We start from the raw sequence: 14,840 nt of genomic DNA, 5'->3' as shown, positions 1-14,840 counted from the left end.
AGAACAGAACAAAGATTTGCCAAACTCCCAGAGGGAGCTGAATATTGCCAGGTTCCTAGAAAAACAATTGCATCTGAGATACACTTTCCAAATAAGGATATTAAAAAAAAGAGGGGGAAATGGTGGCATTTTCCACATACTTGAGAGCAGAAAGTTCATTAATCTAAACGTGGACCACTAAAAATATAATTTTATGACAGATTTTTCTCCTCCCTAAGGCAGAACTAGGAAAATAAAACATGCAAGTGAGTTGTTACTCGGCAAAGTGAGCTATAAACACCAAAGTAGGTGGTGATAGCTGGATCACCTACCACAGTACAGTGAAAGGCACAGAAACAACATTTGATATAAGCACATATAAATAGGAAAATGAAAATCAAAAGTGGGGGGAAAAAAACAGGAGGAAGTAAAAGGAAAAAATAGTGTTGATCAGCTCATGTCCCAAGAGGATGCTTAACATTGCTGCCAAGGGTCCATGGACTTCACTGGCTGTCTGTGAACCACATACTGAATATATTTAAATGTATAATTCTTGTGAAGTCCAAGGAAACAGTTCTAGAGAAAGCACAGAAATCAGGTTTCCCATGCACTCTCTTTGTATCAGAGGCAGGAAACAACTGTGAGTTTGGATCCCTAAAGACACACGTACATATAGACACAGGGATGTAAAACTTCTGTCAAGCCCTGCATTTCTCAGCATCACAAAACAGGAATCCCCTGCAGCCACAGCCTGAAGATGAAGAGTGCTGAGCTGACCTGCAGCCTTGTGCTGCGAGTTAAACCTCCTCAGCTCGCTGTGAGCAGCATGGGAGCAGGGCAGAGTGGGTTTGGCACAGTCAGTAGCTGCTATTTTGCCAATTTGACGCAGAATTCGATGTAATTTGTGTTTTTACTATGTCTGTGGACATAAATATACAACTTGCACTTCCCATCCAGCTGGATTTGGTGATCTTTGATGTAACAAGCCTGAATGTCATAATAAACAATAACACCTTTTATTCTGTCATAGAATCTACTATAATAATCTTTCCTTTAATCTGAAAACTCATCCCAGTTCTGACATTGTCATCAGAAGTTTTTTACTTTGGTTGCTTCCAACTTTCATGCTTTTTTCCAAGTCCATTCATGTCCATTGATACTACTACAAATTATGATTTCTAAGAATTCTACAGAAGTTAAATTGTGTTAACTGGACTCCAGTTCACACTTTTAAACAAGAGGCTTGATTCCTCTACGGGTATATTCACACAGCTTGATAATCTACTGTGTGTGCCAGCAGCACTGTAGGGATGGAATCACTGCTGCTCAGGATGCTGCACTGGAGTGCCCTGATCCCATGGCTGCAAGACATCTGACATTGCATTCTGCCATGCACATGTACCTTGTGACTCCAAAGTGCCATACTAATTTAGTGCTCATGCCCCAAAATTGGGATAAACCTGGATTATCAGAATGGAGATCAGATACCAGCTATCTACAGATTCAGTTCATCATTCTGGCTGTTCTGCAAATAAACTAGTAATGTAAATGCAAGCCGTCATCTGTTTTTAAACTTTAGCATTTTCTTCACACAGTTGCATAGCTATAGGTAAGTGGTAAAATTCTATGCAGTGACATTACCCTCAATTTCAGAACTTTTTTTATACTTAAGGTCACATCTAGAACTTGTGGATCTCTTATAGAGCAATGCACTTCTTTCTTCAGCCTTGTCTTCCATTTGCATTTACCCACAATCTTCACGCATTTCACCCCACCTTTATTTGGACATCATTTATACAGGTGTATTAATTTAACAGTCAATTCTGCAAGCAAGCAGTTCTCCATATGTCCACCAAAAATGGTTCATGGACTTTGACCACAGAACAAATGTTTAGCATTTTAAAAAAAATTTTCTTACAGTTTTATGAGATTCCAAGTTCAAAAGTCAAACTATATCACTTTTACCTCTTACATGGTTTGACAAGTTTAAAATTATAGTTTTTGTTCCATTTCAGCATGTTGAGTATAGAAAGCATTAGCTACATGACAAACAGCTGTCATAACCATTTAGGAAACATCATTTACCTGATAATTTCTTTTACCCCTCCTCAGCATTAAATTAAACTGATTTGTTCTTTCTACTGTGAGATGCAAGTGATTACTCTTGCCTTAAACTGAAGTGTTTTCATTTATTAACAAAATCAGCTTGAGCTGAACTTCAAAGATCTATACTCATGCTATAATTCCTCATGGGTTTATGTCAATGAAATACTGTGCTATAAAAAAGCAGATGTTTTTGACAGCATCAGTCCACAGAAAAAGCAGCATGTAGCAGCAATACAGCCATCTAGACACAAGAACAGATTTTAGGTATCAGTTTGCTAGAAATACACATCACACTTACTGCCACATGGACAAGAATAATGTCCTGGCAAATCATTATTTATCCTGAAGGTTTTTTTAATTTCAATTACTATGATTTATTAGAGATCATGAAACAATTTTTTCTGGATTTTGTTCATGTGTCTAGTCTTTACAGTTAATAATTCTGTACTGAATGCAATATACAGATGATGAATCACTACAAGCTTGAGATTTATTAATGCAAAAATATTCAAGACTCCTGTTGCAAATGCTGTTTAACAGCCATCTTTGAAAATTGGGTTCTAAATCACTTACTCGACAAAACCTTTCTGGGATGTGTAGCTTTTGAGATGTAAGCTAAGGCCTAAAGAGTGGTTTAGTTACAGTGAGACAGCAGTGGAAGGCTGGGGTGATTGCACTGACAAGGCAAGTTCTTCCAGTGAAACCTTTGACAAGCAAAGAAGCCAATATTGATATTAATTAACTTAGAGCAGCACTCTTGGAGCTCTAAACAAAATCACAGCTGTGCTAGATTTTGTACAAACATAATAAAGGATGTGTACTTACAAGCGAAATACACAAAACAGACAAGCAATAGAGTGAAGAAGTGTTGTCATCCCCATTTCACAGTATGAGGCCAGAAATGGATGGAGAGGCCAGACTTTTCACCTCTTGCACTGCCCTTGTTTCCCCACTGGTGTAGAAAAGGATGTAGAGGACACTTGGCTAATCCTGACCCTTATGTGACAGCTCAGTGATGTCCTGTTCTACCAGGTACACATTTGCCACCCTACACTTAGATCAGGGGAAGATTGCTACTTGCATTAGGAGACATTTCACTTTCCCAGCCTTGCTCTTTTGTTCATTAAATCACTAGCTGCATTAAATGATACACATATAAACAATTTTCCTAGGGGTTTCAACTAGACAGAATTAATTACATGCTCTCAGAACAAGGTTTTAAATGAAAGCAGTCCTGGCTGCCTCAGCTGGAGCACAGCTAACCCATGTGAGGCTGTGGTAGTTGCAAACCAGACTAGGTAGGGCTGCAACAAGATTTAACTTGCGTGAATCACGCTCTGCTGGACCAGTACAGAAAGCCCAGAAGGATAATTTCAGTATTTAGAATTCAGATCTCAGAGAAATGTCTCTATTTGCAGATTTCCTAGCACTTAAAGTGAGGGAGGGCTGAGAATCACACTTGTAAGTACAGACACCAACAGTTGTGCTCTGTGTGCCTAGATCCTCATGAAGATGTGAGTCTCTACAGGGTTTTTGGTGACTCCACTGCAGAAAGCAGAGATTTTATCCTACACTGTTGATTTTGTGGTGATGTGAGGGAATTAAAAGTTTACAAGGCCCGAATTGTGATTTACTACTCAGTATTCCTGGGGATTGGGTGTGTATTTCTTTCTACTGGTTCCCCTGGCAATTTGGGATTTATCTTTTGATCCATTTTCATTTCAAACCACATAAGAAAAGATGTTTTCAACTGCTTTGTATTCAGTGTCAAATTCCTTGTTACCAAACACATTCTGACTCTTGTTAAAAAATGATGCCCTTGATAGCACACAGGGATTTAAATTCCATCCACTGCAAGGGGTACTTGTGCAGATTAATGCAGAGTTCCCAGCAATTCTTGAGCCTGACTGCCAGAGGTTGGCTGAAGTCAAAAGCTTCTCCTCCAGATTTTGAGCGTAGCAACTCAAAGCATTCTCTGAATCCAGGTTTTGACCTAGTCCTTATTTAAAAACAAAAAACCACCACAGCACATGCCCTACCACACCCCAATCCCCACTCAAAAAAACCCAAAAGGACAATATAGAGAAGCTGTCAGGGTTTTGATTTCCTTCCTGTCTAGATCATCAGGACCTGAGATATTACTAAAGCCTATCTAAATACATAAAGTAAACTTCACTGCAGTGTAGAATTAAGTATCTTTGCATTTGTCTTCATGGAAGAATAATCATCCTAATGTTTAATGTATAGAATAAAAAGATGTAAAAATAAGCTGACACAAGAGCATACAATACTTGGAAAACAAACAAGGAACGGAGAGCAGCCAGGGAGTGTGGGGCAGAAAGACAGAAGAGAGGCTGCAGGAAGTAAAAGACAACAGGAGACTAGAGACAAAAGTGGATAGCAAGAAAAGAGAAAACATACTAAGAAAATATTTTTCTAAGCATCCATTAGATCTTCTCACAGGAATGGAAACCTGAGAATGTTAAAAGGGGCAAGATGTATGTACAAATATTATCAGGCTATTTCTTAGAGGCAGTTATAGTAATTCATACATATTTTAAGCTTGCAAATTCTACTGGCAATAGCATTAGATCTAGCAGGTCTTTTGAAGAAGTAAAGGTTGTAAACTTGAAGTGCATATTTATGATTAATTTCAGTCATCTTCTATAATCATCTACAGTCATCTTCAGTCATCATCTATAATTTGGTATAGCTTGTTTTTTCAATATTTAATATTTAGAAACAGCATTCTACTTCATGTCAAGTGTATCAGAGCTAATTCTAGAAGACCATGATTTTCAATGCCAGGGGCCTGATATTAGGCTCCCAAGCCAATGTTTGGATATGAAATAATTAGCCACAATTTCAGAACTGTCCAGACTGAGTTTGCTTAGTTCATATTTTGCTGTTTTAATGCATTAAAGAAATCTCCCATATAATGCAAAGAATAATTTGGTTCTTTTCCCACAAGATTTTAAATCACTTGGTAATACTGTGGTATCCAGACTAATTCCCAGTAGTGAGATACTATTCCGTGAGAAAAACAGCAACTCCATCTGACCATGTATTTTAACTGATGGCAAAGAACAGACCAAAAAACCTGTCAGCTCAGGCTCTGTGAATTCATGTGGCATAGAAGCCTTCTTCTTTTTCATAGGTGAAAAATCTAAGCTGATTTCCTTATTTATTGTTGCTTTTTTTCTGGTTTTAAATGTAATATTGCTGTTAGGATGTCGTGTGAGAATCTTCATTTGTGCTATATTATAATAATCTTTTGTCTGCAAAACAAACAAAGCAAAATGTCTAGCTGTCTCTGTAGCTATAAGGATGAGAAATTATAGATGCAGAGAAGCTTCAGCACACCACAAATTCTGCAGAACTCAGGAAAAAAAATCTGGATTTACAATACCAGTTAATTTCTGTTGTCAGTGGAATTAGCTATTAGTTATATCCCTGCTACTGAATCAGTATCACAGCCAGAAACTCTGGTCCTATCTTCCCCACGGCCTCTCCCTTTTCCCATTTGTTATCACATTCCTTTGAGTCCTGGGTGAAATATTTTGTTGTTTTAGCTCAGTCTCTATTAACACATCACAGCTCCAACACACACAGTCATTCAGAAGTGGTGGTTTCTCAGCCCCAGTAAGGTGAGAACTACACAAAGGCTAAGTTACTTCTGACCCAGAACTGACCTTTTTGAGGTCAAGTTAAGCTCATTAAGAAGGGTGCTGTGCAGCCTGTGCTGCAGCCCTGCCTTTCAGCTGCACCCACCACGTGTCAATATTCTGGATTGCTTCACTGCCAGATCTCTGCAGTCCTCCAGCCAATGTGCTGCTGATGATGCTGGTGAGCACATCTCACAAACCAGCACAGTCTAATAAACAGAGCCTGTGACTGTGTTCAGGAACAGATTCACGTTCTCTTCTGACCTGGGTTATGAGTTTGGGACCACAGCACTCCGCTGCAGCCACTGTCCCTACCCTGCAGCTCTGCAGGGCAGGGCTGCCTCTCACTGCTCTGAGCACAGATAAGGCCTGGACACTTCTGCTCTGCACATGGCAATGATAAACCCACTGTCAGATAGGTGGTTAAGCCTCTGGGAAATTATTCTTTTTCTTTTCACATGTAAATGTCTCAATTTTAATGAAATGGAAATACCTCACTTGCTTTATTCCAAACTAATGAATAGGGTTAGTGTAATCAGAAGCTTTTTCTTGCAATTTAAAGGCCAAGAGGACAAAAGAAAAGAGAATCTACTATTCTCTTTGTTGTGTCACCACCAGGATGGTTATTTTTAATAAAAAGATAGAAATATTTATGCCTGAAGGACTCAGGTTTGTTGAAGCTATAGAAGTATGATAGAAGAAATGTCTTTATTTTTTTGGTCCATTCAGTATTTACATATGAAAAGCATCCAGTTTTCATATAGTTCCTGTCATTGTCTCCAATTCAATAAGAGTGTATGAATAACATTCACAGGCAAGAATGCTGAGGTATGTAATTGCTAATATTAAATATTATTTTAAAATATAATCTGATAATGTTATTACCAAAAGCAGAACTATACTCAAGCATGAAGCCTATCAGAAAACCAGTAAAGTGGCCTGAAATTAATATCCAGTGAAAAACTACATTTTCTTTGCATCAGTAAATTCTGGTTTAGCTTAGTGGACCTGCTACTCTGTGGGAGCTTGTGGGGTATATGGGGGTTGTTGGTCACCGTAGCTGTGGGCTTCAGATTTGGGTGATAATAAGGTGTATTATTTATCATCCCTCACTGCTTCCCATACTTTCTTGTGTCTTTCATCAGCACAAGCCTCTGTTGTTCAACTTAAAACATTTTTCACTTGCATTTCTCCTCAGCTCTTAGTATCAGCCCTAATCAAAAGATGTCAGTTCTTCCACCACACCCCTTTAAACAGCCAATTTTACTTTTTTCCCACCCATATGTGATGGGGAAATGCCACCCAGGCTATCATCTTGCACATCACTCACTGCAGTCTCCTCTACCTTCTGGGTCTCTTCCCTGGACCTGGTGTGCCAAGTAAAGCCTTTTCCAAGTGTTTCAAGAGATCCAAGATTCACTGGAGGTCTGTAATCCCATCCTCCACTACCAACTGCAGTACCCCAGCTCTGCTCTTCTGTCAGCAATCAAGGATTTCCTAGCACAGGTTAACAGCTTGATTGTCTCTCCCCAGAGATGCATCAGAGCCACGATAAAGATCTAGTCTCAGGTGTTAGGAGTGGCTGTTACAAGGCATCTTAAGTTTTCTAAAAACTTCAGAAGTTCCTAAATTTAAAAAGTGATCCTAATGCTTTCCTAGTTCTTCTCTTCATTTCACATCTAGTAGGAAATGAGTGACACAAGAAACATTTTTACACTCAAAGCTGTCTAATATACATCAGATCATTACCATATGTGCTCAGGTTTGGTGTTTTTTTACAGAGTTGGCGTAGATCCAGATGAAGATCTGAAAGCTAAAGCTGCGAGCCAGGTATGTCAGGCTTTTGGATATACATGCCAAATTTAAAAGTGTTCAATGTTTGGCAGATCATGACTACATCTGCGAAAATGAGACATCTCAGAACAATGCTTAATCCCTCAGAATTAAAAAGAAAAATGTGTAATGTTCAATTCTAGTAGGTCAGGTGTATAAAAATATTTTTCAGTTATTTTCCACATGGAAGCCTAAGTGCATTGAGACCTTGAAACCTCTAAAGGGGGCTCCTGAACAAGCTGTTTTTCTGTGCCCTTCCATTTCTTGCCCTGTATGTATGGTGCAGTTTCAAATGCAGCACTGCCTGCAGCAGCAGGAGAAATCTGCAGAGTCAATGCACAGAGACGTGACCTGTGGCTCAGCATGGTGAGTGGACAGCAGTGGGACTGAGGAGAAGCCGCAGTACAGCTGACAAGATGCCAAAACAAAAAGCCAACAAGTGCCTAATGCTGGTGATACTATCCCATGTACCATTTCAGACAACACAACTGGAACTGAAATTTAAATCATCCAACAATAACATAAATGTAGAACATATGCTGAAGAAGATATAAGATACTTCATTCATTTGAAAATGCATTAGAGATATCATTAGGTAAAACTTTAATATATCTTATGTACTGAGTATTCCTAACATTTACACATTTACACATATCTGAAGGCACAGAAAGTGAATCTCAATTTTCACCATAATGAGTAAAATTCAGCTGCCTAATTATCCTAATGTTTCTTTTAAAAGAAGGAAAGCCAATATTATTCATACTGATCACATCTTCATTTTGCAACCCTATTCACTATTCAAAAAGGTTTAGCATAACCCTTCATTGCACCAAGGCAAGGCACTGTTTTATTCTGAGGCTGAGGAGACATGCTAAATTTACTTTGCTAAGCATCTTGGTAGGAATTCCTGCAATGCCTCTGTCTGAATTCTGAACAAGAGCAGGACACAGAACCATAGCCTATTCTTAACTGGAGTATAGAGATACAGAATTGCAGAAATTTTCTGCTTTTCAGCACTCATGAATTATCAAAGATCAAGTAATGCAGAATACAGCATAAAATTGATTGAATGCATGTTTTGCAAAAACCTGATTTCTTCAGAGGCTGCTAGGCATCTAATTTTCTCATTTTTTTACTGAAAAATAATAATTTTTATTTACAACAGTAACACATCCAGTGTCCCAACTGTGCTCTGTGAATTAACACATCTCTCTCCTGACAAAGCTGAGCAATACAAAGCAGAAGGTGTAAATAAATATAACACTTTTCATGCCCTATCATGTTCAGTTCAGCATTCTTTATAGTACTATATTATACCTTGGAAAATAGTTTTGCTGTTCTGATTATTCTTCCCCCCTCCCATGCTATTTTATTTTCATTTGTCTGAATTTTTTTATATTTGACATCTCAATCTTTTAGTAATTCAGACCTTTGCTGCATTCTCTGTAGCACTCACTGTTTTAACTCAGTACCTATCATAGTTATTCCAGTCAGGTTGTTCCTTCTCATTTTCTCTTTCATCTCATATCTCCCTCTCACTCCTCTTCTTCCCCTGTGTTTCCCCTTTTCTTTCCCTTTATTTCCTAAACAATATTTTTATTTAGTTTACCTTCCATTACTTCTTCATTTTCTTCCTATGTTCCTGTGTTTTCACAGTGAGAGCAGTTGATTTTCCTACACATATCCCTGCACAAATAACGTGACAGGTGTCAGTACCTCCCACTGCCAGTTAAAGCTCTTGCCCAGATGCACTTTAAACCACGTGCCCACTCTCAGAGCTGTTAATTGAAGCTTCAGGGGAGATTGTACCAGAAATAAGGAAATATCTTCAAGGGTAAGATGTTTAAAAGAGAGCAAAAATTGATGGGAAAGAAACCTCTAGGCTTCTCCCTGCTCAGAGTACTCAGCCAGAATGGGAAAGCTACAAGGTCTGCTATTGAGATTTGAATTTAGTTCTTCTGTGACCACTCTAACTACCAGGACACAGGTACCTCGCTGTGGGAACCTTTCAATCCTTGTCTGTAACCATACCTAGATTGGTTTTTTTTAGGGGCAGAGTAAACCTTAAAGACCTTCCACCTCATGGCTACTCTGTCAGATGCAATACCGGCTATATGACTGCAAAACTCTTTTCCTTCCTTACCTCTTCATCTTTATCTCCCTTCTTTCCTTCCTTTGCCTCCCAAAAATGCAGTTTTCTGTGAAAAGATTTATTTGATAATTCTATATACACAGTTATCTCTAAACTTCTGATTGTGCTCTATTTTGGGCTACCTGAACCAATAATTTTGGCAGCCAGCAAATTCCAGTTCAGATTGTAAGACCTGGAACATAGAACTCCTTCCCTAGAAAAGGCACAGACCGTTTTCACCTATAATTAACATCTGCACTTCACCATATTACGATCCATCAAAAGCATATCTCAGTTTCAGTTCTGTCTTAGCACCCTTGAATTCATCATTAAATCAATATCACAGCATAAGCATAAACAAAGTAGCCTCATATCATGCCCATTTACTTATTGATGGACTGTCATAACTTAGTTCTGAAAGAAATTACGTAATATATACTAAAATAATATGTATTATTGTGTAGAAGATAGTATGTAAAAACAAACCACTTTGCTGCATATCATGTACATCAGTGTATAAACACCAAAAGCTAATGCTGAAAAGCACAATGCAGGACACAATCACTAAGCAGAGTTATAAAGCTGGTCTATTTTAAAAAGGCAAAAGCTTTATGGCAGTGAGTTATTTAACTAAATTCCCCTTTTAAAAGACATTCAATAACACATTTCATTCAGATGGCTTACGTAGCTCAAATTCTGCTACGTTAACTTCAGTCGAGAGAGGGCAAGAATATATTTTCTACAAGCGCTTGAGAAAAAATGTAGATATGCTATTGACCTCAGAAAAAAGCTAAATAGCCTACAAAATGCTTATCAATATCATCTCTGTCAAAGTAATCTGCATAGTTTATTCAACTGTCCCTACTTCTTAGTTACACTGTTCTCATAAATTCCATCTGCCAGCTGGCTGGTGAATTTATTGCAAGGACTAATGAGAGTAATCTCCATATGGGCAATTCCCATATGGAAGAAGAGATGTGAGAAACTTTGGCATTTTCCCTTCCCAGAGAGAAAATTTTTGGAAGAGATAGAGCACAGTCTCCCTTACTTTTACCTCTCTGAACTGTAGGGAAAGTGAAAAGTTACTTTTTAAAATCATAGGATCCAAGGATCTGCAAGAGCCCTGAAACATTCACACCAACCTCTCCTGTATTCCCTGTACTGTTTCTGCAGGAGCTGCTCTCCTGATAACCACCCAGATCCCCACAAAAGCTGATAACACAACACAGATTTCATAAGCAAAAGGAGCAAGGTGCAACACATGTCAAACTAGAAATAAAAGGCAGCCCAGGTCAGGGGGTAACATTCTTGTGTGACACCTTTGTCCACTGCTTTCACACAGGAGCAATTCATGTTCCCAAACGAGGAAACTTTTTCCTTTGGTGGAAGCTAGAGGTACAATGAATTTGGAAAGAGGAATTGACAACAAGATTCCTATTCAAACAAAGGACACAGGCTATTTACAGAACTCCCTGTGCTGTTAACAAGCTGTCCTCTGCACCACACACAAGTAGCCCACTCCACAATATTTTTATTTCCATGCCTGTCCTTCTCTTCCTCATTTCTACCCCTGTGCACTCAAGTCCTTCCCTCTCCTTTATTCAGTGGTGTTCTTGTTCTGACCCAACACAGATTTTACCTACAATCACACTCCCTAAGTCTATCAACCCTTTCCCCAATCTTTGTCTTGCCAAAATGCACTATTAGATGTTTAGAGCTTGGAAGAGCGTTCTGCTGCTCGGTTAGGGATTACAACCATCCTCTTCCTCCCCACCCCAGCTTCCCCAGCTCCTGGAAAGAGTTGCTAAAATACTTAACTCAGTTAACAAGGAAACAGATCCCAAGAATAATATTTGTTCTATTTGTGCAACCACATTAGCAAAATCATAAAACCTACAGCATGGACTCTGTCTAACCTTATTCAAAACTCAATGACATCAGTGTTCCCATTGTTCCAAAGTTCCCATGAACAGGTTGCCTTGGAACTAGAACTTACTCTTTTGAGGGTGAGACCATTGACATTATCATCAGCCAATTTACATGTATATTAGTCTACAATAAGGTATCTTTTAATATATTATTAGATGAAAACATGAAAATTAACAGATTCATTGGTTTAAAACTGCATAAGGAAAAATATTCTTGTTTAAACTAAACTAACTTGCCAAAAACCAAAAACAAGACAACAGCTGAGTATCCTTAGAGAGCTGGCCATCCCATTCCTAATTTCATCCTGCTAGTAATTGTTACACTAGTACTGATGTGATACCTAGGGTATGACCAAACTGGCTGGTTTTGTACACATAACTGTTCCTAATTCATTATTCCAAAGTATGTCATAATAAAGACCTTCAACCTCTGGGGGGGTGGAAAGGAAAAGGATGATCCACCTCTCTACCTGTCCAGCATGTCACAGAATTATCTCACAGAATGGAAAGGGTATTTTGAGCCATGTTACTTTAACTCATGTTCCCCTCCCCTTGGAAAGAAGCATAGAAAGGACTTTTCTAGTTATTAGAATATCTCAACCCCTTTGGGAAAGGCATTTTGTTAGACATACACAAACTGCCTCTGATCTTGTAGGGGTAGACTGAAGTAATCCCACAACAGCAATTAAATCAAAATATCATTTTATTGATCTCAGAGTATAGTGCTTCTCAACTGCTTAAAAAAATTGGAATCATTCATAAAAGTAAATGCTACATTCCCCCAATGAGTGCAGCAATGAGAAATGTGCTGTATGAGCCAATTTTCTCCTGAACTCATTCGCAGGGATGACATTTGTATGACAACAAAGCTCTTTAAATTTAAAAAAAAGAAAAGTGCAGTTAATTATAATTTGGTCTGACATGTATTATTAATATCTGCACTCCATGTTTTATTTATTTTATAAAAATGCTTCTCACTTCATTCATTTATTTTGCAGAGCACATCTAACTTGGATAAAAATACAACCAAAGCTGAGAGTGCATGGCTGTTCAGAATATGGTATGGCTTTGACCACAGGTATCCTTTTTTGTTATAAACCATGAATGAGAATTGCACTGCAATTTGCCTTTGAAATATTCAAGAATCAAAATATTATTATACTTTTAAAAACCAAAACAGAAGTGTAATCTATTTCAATGTGTTCCCAAGGAGTAGAAATTTTGAAAGTCCAAGGCAGCAGAAGGTCCAGCCATGACTGAGGCTACAGTGAGAGGGAACAAGTTAAGGAGCTCTGAGTAGAGTATATAGACAATACATTTACATTAATTAGCCTTCTTAAATTCCTGGATTAAACTAATCCAATCTTTAGTTAGATAGGGTGTAGATTCTGTGTTTGGGGAAACCAGGAGATTGGAGCCAGAAGCAGCCAAATGCCTGCTGCCTGACCCTATACTCAGGAAGCTACCTAAGGTAAAAATAAGACAACACTGGTTTACCTACACCTCTAATAAAACACAGCAAGAGGGCATCCATTATGAAAAGTCCCAGGGCTTTCCTGAAGCTCATGCTTCCTGATCCCTGGATTCCTGAGCCTTTGTGCTTTTATTCACATTCCTACTGAGGCATGTGGAGTACAGACCTTGAATACAAGTGTCTGATGCTTTATTCCAGGAAGTCTGATTTCCATGTCTTTTGCATTTCAAGAAAATATTTTAAGTGATAAAAGAACATCCTCCCTAAGCCAAGGCAGAACATACAGTCTGACTCTATTGCTTGTGCAAAAACTGTAAATCTACTATTCTAATTTATTGTAATTTTAAACTGACTCTGCACAGGCTTTGCATAGTTGCCAGTGAGATCCCACAGTAACAATGCCACCCTAAGCAGAGATGCACAGTGAATATAAGAGAAGCCCACCTGCTGAGTTCTGTGCATCCTGGCTCAGGAGCTGAGCAGGCAAAGCCCTGCCAATACTGTCTCCATTATCCGCTAGCACATCTATTGGCCAGTCACCCTGCACTACTGAGCAGAAATTCATGTTCAGGCTGCATCTGTTTTTCCTGATACCAGCTGCAGCAAACTAGAATGAAATATTTCAGCTGATAAAATATAATTCTTTGGGAATACAGCTTCCTTGGAGAGTTCAACTGAAGTTATCCTTCAAAGAGACTTCTGATGGAAAAACATCTTTTTGGTTAAAAATGGATGTTTTCCTTAATTCATCTACTCGAGCAATTTTAAAGGCCAAAAAGCATTTGGCATTAAAATGTTTTCCTTGGATAATTCTTGAAGAATACATAGAATTAGTAGGTAAATTTATATGAAGTGAGAAAATATGTTTAAATGTTAATGTTGAGTACCAACATGACTGTCTTTAACCATCCCTATTTCAGAAGGAATAGCCAGAGGTGGTGGTGGTATATCCTAAAAACTATAAATCAAAAGGAACAGATGAACAGGGTGAGGGGAAGGAGAAATTTTTCCTCTGAAGATAAAAAAAAAAACAAAACTAAGAGCAAGAAAAAAAAGTGGAATGCAGGAGCAGGACAGCAGTGTGAATTAAAGACATGAAGGAGAACAAGGACAGAGATAGAAAACAAGGGACAGAGGCAGAAGAGAGAAAGAGAATTCAATATGAAAAAGTCAGAGAGCAGTACATGTAAAATGAGAAGTCTGTAGAAGGCACCAGAAGTACCACTTCTCAGAGATTATCTCTGTGGTAGAGATCTTGAATATGGGTTCCTGATGCTTTATTGTAAAAATTCTGGTTTCTATGCCCTTTGCATTTCAAGAAAATATTTTAGAGTGACTTTAAATAATAGTATTTTTTAAAGAACACATTTATTCATGTCAGTCTCACAACCAGTCAAGCCATAATCTTTCTTTAGAATTCAGATGTTCAGAGATTATAGCTGTGCCATTACCCTAAAATATATATTTATTACAAATAATACATCTCCATTTCACTAATCCTGAAAATGTATGCCCATATTCCTGCATGGAATGATAGTTCAACCCACTAATGCTGTGACTCACAGCTCTGAGCTTTTCTTTGGTATGACTGTTTCTGAAAGACATTCTTTTCAAGGAGAAAAAAAATTATCCACCCAAACTTTCTTTGGCCTTTCTCTGCCTAATGTTATAAAGCCATGTTGCTAAATTTAGAAGAAGAAATTGTCATGGAGCATAGTACTTGT

General features: G+C 38.2%; 1 protein-coding gene across 2 annotated transcripts in view; it reads left to right on the top strand.

Moving 5' to 3' along the window:
* The window catches only part of SLC9A9 (solute carrier family 9 member A9), a 187,193-nt gene that overhangs the window by 133,817 nt on the left and 38,536 nt on the right, over nucleotides 1-14,840 (top strand). For both annotated transcript variants that reach the window (XM_033069112.2, XM_033069113.2), the window contains 2 exons: nucleotides 7,532-7,580; nucleotides 12,641-12,720. In XM_033069112.2, coding sequence (XP_032925003.1) covers nucleotides 7,532-7,580; nucleotides 12,641-12,720 — 129 coding nt within the window. The remainder of the gene's footprint in view (nucleotides 1-7,531; nucleotides 7,581-12,640; nucleotides 12,721-14,840) is intronic.

This window comes from Catharus ustulatus, chromosome 10 (genome assembly GCF_009819885.2).
Source record: "Catharus ustulatus isolate bCatUst1 chromosome 10, bCatUst1.pri.v2, whole genome shotgun sequence".
Taxonomy (NCBI): domain Eukaryota; kingdom Metazoa; phylum Chordata; class Aves; order Passeriformes; family Turdidae; genus Catharus; species Catharus ustulatus.
Note: the sequence above shows the minus strand (reverse complement) of the source record. Positions and strands in the feature narration are given on the sequence as shown.